The 6,033-nt window shown below is 45.5% G+C and overlaps 1 protein-coding gene across 1 annotated transcript in view; it reads right to left on the reverse strand.

Annotated features, from left to right (window-relative positions):
- LOC104926559 (cysteine rich transmembrane BMP regulator 1 (chordin-like)) overlaps nucleotides 1–5,534 on the reverse strand; it is a 31,550-nt gene extending 26,016 nt beyond the window's left edge. The window contains exons 1-3 of the mRNA XM_027274681.1: nucleotides 4,793–5,534; nucleotides 865–1,026; nucleotides 369–542 (exon numbers count right to left, since the gene is read on the reverse strand). Of these exons, the coding sequence (XP_027130482.1) occupies nucleotides 369–542; nucleotides 865–1,026; nucleotides 4,793–5,090 (634 nt within the window). The 5' untranslated portion in view covers nucleotides 5,091–5,534. The remainder of the gene's footprint in view (nucleotides 1–368; nucleotides 543–864; nucleotides 1,027–4,792) is intronic.
- Between the last annotated feature and the right edge of the window lie 499 nt (nucleotides 5,535–6,033).

Raw genomic sequence — 6,033 nt, forward strand, 5'->3', positions numbered from 1 at the left:
CACAACACAGGAGGTGCTGTGCATTATCTGTCTGTTGAGCTTTCACAGTTAGCATCACACGTGTGACTCCATGCAAATATTATAAAGGACTTCAACTTTAAAGGTTCCCTTTGCTTAAAATCAAAACACATAATAAATTGGGACATAAGGAGTTCTGTGTTGAACTCAGGGGTAAGAAGAACAAGCAGTCAAAGCTTATATATATAATAAGCATGGGCTGCCATGTAAAAGTAACTGTAGTTGCAGAATCTATTTCAGACTCAGGTATAAACCTCCACATCTTAACACAAAATAACTTGAGCTGAGTAAAGCTACTGGTCGGCTGCTGTGTGGTTGTCAGTACCAGTTGTAGGTCATGTGAAGGTTACCTGCGGCTTCCTGGCACTGGCTGCGGTTGATGTAGGCAAAGTGGTGGTGGCAGCTCTGAGACTCACACACACAACCCTCAGCGGTCAGGTTACACCCAGAGAACATGCAGGCCGGGTTGGATGGTCCCACATACTTCTCTCTGTGCCTTTCCCGGTGATCGTGCCTGCGTCCCTCTGAAAACCAGGCGTGGACACATAACACACACACACACACACACACACACACATAACACACACACACACACACAAACCACAATCATCAATGAGTCACAGACAATGGCACCACTCTAGGGTGAAAGGAGAACCGCTAGACAAAGCCTTAGCATGTGTGTCATCACTATGATATGTAAGTAGTATTAGTCACCTTAGAGCCACATCTGTTATGGATTAGCTCCTCTCAATGGACAGCATTATTCCCTCTGACTCAGATTCTGTGCATGTGTGCATGCATCTGTGTTTTTATATATATATATATAATATGGAAGAGGGGGCTCACCTGACTTGCTGGCCTTCATGCAGGTTTCCTGGTCTGGATAGGTGAAAGTGCCCAAGCAGGAGTGACGGGCATCACACACGCACTGACCTCCAGCTCTGTCGCAGCCTGTCATCAGGGGGCAGCGCTCATCCTCCAGGCCTGCCTCTGGATTCTCAGGGAGCACTACAGAGGACAACAGAAAGAACAGAGGACATTAGGAAAAAAAGAACAGGAGCTTCTCATTTGGATTGATTTGTCTATTTTACCAATGAGTAATCAGATGCTGGACAAAGCATAAACACAAAGAAAATGTGCCAGAGACTGAGATTTGTTTCCCAGAAGTGCTGAAGGGTTAGTCAGCTTATAGCCTCTGTTGCAACACATTGTCCTGGCACCATGGTTAGTGAAGTGACCAGTGTATTTCTGGGCTGCTACCCCTCCTCCCTCCTCGTCGTGCCACGCTACTTTAGCCATTGAGCCCATTTGTTTGCTTTTGTTCCACAGCATGGGGCCCTCCCAGGGTTTCCATCTCTGCTGGCTGCTGGAACGCCCCGTCTGTACCGAGGCCACTTGCACCATACCCACATATTGTTCCTTCGCAGAGTGAGCTTTACCCCCGAGAGAAGGCACTGTGAAGATTAGCCAAACTTGGAGGAAACCATAGGAAGGAATGTACGAGGGAGTGATGTGTCCCATTACTGCCGTGTGAGCTGAACCAGTACCAAAACCCTGGGATTAAAGCACCCCAACATACACATCAACCATAGCGTTCCTTTCACACTATGCATGAATACACACACATATATACCCCCAAATTACCCTCCTTCACAGTTGTCCAAGCGCACTAAGAGTGGCAACAGAGTAAACAGGATGAGACAAGCTGTAACACTGAGTAACCCCTTCCCAAGCATTTAGCTCCCAGGCCTTAACCGACAGTGTGGAAGCGTGATTGGAGCTTATCATAATACTCTGGCTTTCTTCTCCAAACAGCTACACACCAGAACAATGCACCGGAGGAAAACGCAAAAATGTCTAACTATCCAATATAAACAGAAGTACCTCATAGTGTATTTATTTGACTATTATAGCTATACTACCTGAAACAAAGCCCCTTAATATGAATATCCTTTTCATTCTCAGTTAGGGAGGCAAAGAGAGAATAATCGGATGACTGGAAAAAAAGTTTTTTTTATACTGTAAATCTAATAAAACACATATGTTGATCCATATTAATTTAAAACAGATATTCTACTATGGGGTAAAGCCGGTCTCTTACTGTAATAAATTTCACTGTTGAAGCAAATCCATGTGACTGCAGAAGAAAGTATCATTGCGAAACACTTTCCTCAAGTTAAGGTTGGTTTTGTGGAAGACTCGTTGGTGATGCACGATGCTCACGCACTCCACTAAACACCAGCCAGTGGAAGAGGTGAAGGTAATACTACCTTTAGCCTGAGCCAGCCTGTGCTGTTAATAGCTCTCCCAGACGGCCAGTGAGACTGGCAAAGCACAAGCGGCCTTTTCAATAAACCACACCGAAACTTTCCCTGTGATTTCCTTTCACCTTAAAATGATCCTCAACTCCACATTTTTTCCATCCAGAGGCTTTCCTGTGCCTGGGAGGGTATTTTCTTTTTGAGGTTCTGGTGGCAGGGGTGCCTGTCTGTGTGAGGGGTGCTAAATCTGGCATGCAGACAAGGTGGAAGTCAAAACAATTAATTAAAAGCAGGACACTAAAGAAATTGTCTCATTTACTCATTTTTTTGCTTGACCCTTGTCAGCCTAGTTTGTTCTATTATCTGCCCTGGCATGACTCAAGCCAAGGTCTATGGCTTTATCCCAGGGGATTCCTCTCTCAGCCACTGAGACTGCTTGTCTTGGCATCCAGGGCCAGGATGGGAAAGCTGACCTCTAGAGGCCCTCTGGCTGATAGCGAGCTAAAAAGGAAGTCTTTGAAACATTAGATAATACCAGAGGAAGGGAACAGTAGAAGGCATGTCAAGGAGTGCAGTGGACATAGCGTCCCTGTAAGACAGACATTCTGTTACATGGTATGTTAAGTACCTCTGGAGCACAGGGAAGCTCGGCGTGAGAGGACAGACACCAGAGTACAATGAGAACATGAAAACAAATCATTTCGCTGTGAAGACTGAACGATTTCACTTGACTGATGGGCTGATCGCTGAAGCAAATATGATAAGGTGAAAGCCTAGATGACCTGGAGCAGGTGTCTGTGTACTAACCAGATCTCCAACAGACTCAACCTGCAACCTGAAACTGCAACATTTGATTAACTTTTTTTTTTTTTAGATATTTTATCAGCTTCAGTTTTTAACGCCTTTATGAGAATAATTGATTTTAACATCACCGGTATTGTAAAAGCTGTTTCTGAAAACTATTTCTTGTATGCATGCAATTACTTTTGATCTATTTTAGGAGTGATGACACTGTACCAAGACATACCTCTTATATAATATACAACATATCACCTGTGTTGTGAGATCGTTGCACACTAATAGATTATGGCCACCCAGAAAATCAAAACTGTGAGCAGAAAAGCAGGGGGATCAGAAAACGGAAACATTTACCCCCTACTCTTGATTGCGAGTCTAATCACTTTAAGACCCTTGCAGCTTGAGGAGGGAAATCTGGGATCAGCCTCCAGCAGCCTGCCTACTGTGGCCCCTGAAAACACACTGGGAGGTGTTGATTTACCCCCACCAAAACCCTCTGGGATATTGAGATTGTGTGTGTACGTGTGTCTGATTTAGGGGTCAGCAGCATGCTCCGAGACCCCTGGAGCCACAGGACCAGAGGCACGACTCAATCAGAGGAGCCATTAGGTCTCCCATTCGTTTCCAAAGCTGTTAATTTGCAGAGGAGATGCCCTCCAGACGCCAGCCTAACCTGTACACGAGGCACAATCAGCAGTAGCGTCTCCCGGGATGACCTGAGGCTTGAGACCCCTTTGAAAAACCCTCATGGAGCCATGACTTGGACCACCCCATAGAGGATGATGGGAAGGCAGGGTCAGGGGGATCCAGACACCCACTGAGAGCTGCTTACTCTCCTTTAGTGCTGTCAGTCCCTTTCAATCATTCAAAAACAGGCCTGGACACAGTGCAGGTGAAGGGGCTAGGGGGGGGGTGCGGGGGGGTCCTCACAGCGGTTAATGATTCCTCAGGGGAAGGCTACTGCTTCTTACCTTCATTCACTGCGAGGAACCCAACACCTTACACATTTCTTTGAAGTACAGAAAGTTGCTCAAATAGTGCGTAAAATGAGCACATCCACCGTGTAACAGCTCAGCTCTGCTTGGCAGGAACATTGAAGTATGGTATCGTGCGTTTACTGGAACAAGACTTTTGTAATCGTGCTTTCAAACCATTACATCGCTGAGGCACACACTGGTGTCAACAATACAGACATTTTATTAAATTACTGTGGATTCCAAGCCCAGAATCATCATTGATAAAGTAATAATAATTTGCCCTCACACAGTCAGTTTTGTCTGAGCTCAATCCCTATGTTTTTTATGAATCTCTCTTTTAGTTGTAAAGCAAATGGAAACGGATCTACTAAAGCTGAAGTGTAAACTGGTGCCAACTCACTACTGCCAAACGTATTGTCATGCTTCTGACCGGAGAGTGAATGAAGCTTTGAGCAGAAGAAAGAGCAGCTGAACATGACTCCTCTCCTGGCAGTCAAGAGCCCATCAGACCTGGGGAGCTGCTCCAGGCAGCCAGAGACAAGTCAAACACCGACACAGTCACTGCAGTCAGGACATAAGTGACATTTCAATAGTGATGCTCACAGGCCACTTCAAGGAAGAGGATCAAAAAGACTGACACCTGGAGTTGTTTCAATAACTCAATAACAGCACATTTAATCTCAAGACTGCCACACGTTTTATGATTTAATAAAAATGTCTCAGCAGACTGCTACCCACCTTTACACACTCCAATCTCAGGGATTGTGGCTGCTCCTGTTGTATTGAAAGAGGCGCACGTCAGCCCCAAGGCGCAGTAGCCGTGCGCCCAGTCCTGTCCGCCGCAGGGCTCCCACTCCAGCCGGGCACACTGGTCACAGCATCCGCACGGATCCCTGGCCAGGATCCGGCCACCCTCACAGCCGTGCGGGGCTTTGGCGGGACAAGTCCGGAGATTACACGGCGTGCACTCATGAGCCGAGAGCGCCCGCACCAGAAAAAGCACATTCAATAACACAGCGGAGCACTTGCTGGACATGTTTCCCCCAAAAACGCCTTCTGTAAGTTTCCCCAAAGAAGAAAAAAAAGATCCGCTTCTGTCAGATGAGAAACCACATGAAGTCACCGCGATGTGCGCTGCAAAGATGTAACTCCAAAGTGCAAAGTTTTGTGGTGAGTCTTCCCCCTCAGGCGTGCTGTTTATTACACTCACTTCAAAAGCGAGAAATACCACGAGACTCAAGTGTGTGGATGCGTTTTAAGTGGCAGAAGTATCCAAAATAGCAGAAAGAAAAAAGAAAAAAAGAAAGAATGGGGTTCAGTGTGAGCAGGTAGACGCGCGTCTCATCTGATCAAGTACAAATCCCAAATCGAGGCTTGTGGACGTCCACTGAGTCTTGTTGCTGCTGACAGCCACACACGGGAAACGCAATCTGACTCTTGAAATTGACATACAGGCATATAGAAATTTGCGGTGCACCCCTCCCCCTGACTGACACAGGCACCGACCAGTCACAAGGAGCGAAAGGAGGGAGGATTTGAACTGATTTATCCCCGTTCTGCAACTCGTCTCTGTGTTGCGCAATGATGCAACTTTTAATGCCTCGAGTGCAAGTTGATTTCTTTTTTTTTTTTCGTCTTCACATTATGAAAATCTCCGCAATCTTGCGTCATTAACAATACTTAGAACTGGGATAGTAGTTCAAATACTTCAAATGTGAGAGGCAAATATTTTACACTAAGAAAACCACGCATGAGTCAATCTTCAATCCAAGATTTAGGTCACGTTGTAAACCTCCAACATTTACGCACACAAATGAGTGTCACTGAACTATAATTCACCTAATTAAAGTCTAATAAAATCAGATAGATAGCTCTTTAAGATCATAGATCTATCAGCAGCCTAATTCTTCTTTATCTCTGTTCAACAATACAGCCATAAAGTCTGTCAAAGCCCTGTAATCAAAGACATGAATGATTAT

The sequence above is a fragment of the Larimichthys crocea genome, chromosome XXIV, assembly GCF_000972845.2.
Source record: "Larimichthys crocea isolate SSNF chromosome XXIV, L_crocea_2.0, whole genome shotgun sequence".
Taxonomy (NCBI): domain Eukaryota; kingdom Metazoa; phylum Chordata; class Actinopteri; family Sciaenidae; genus Larimichthys; species Larimichthys crocea.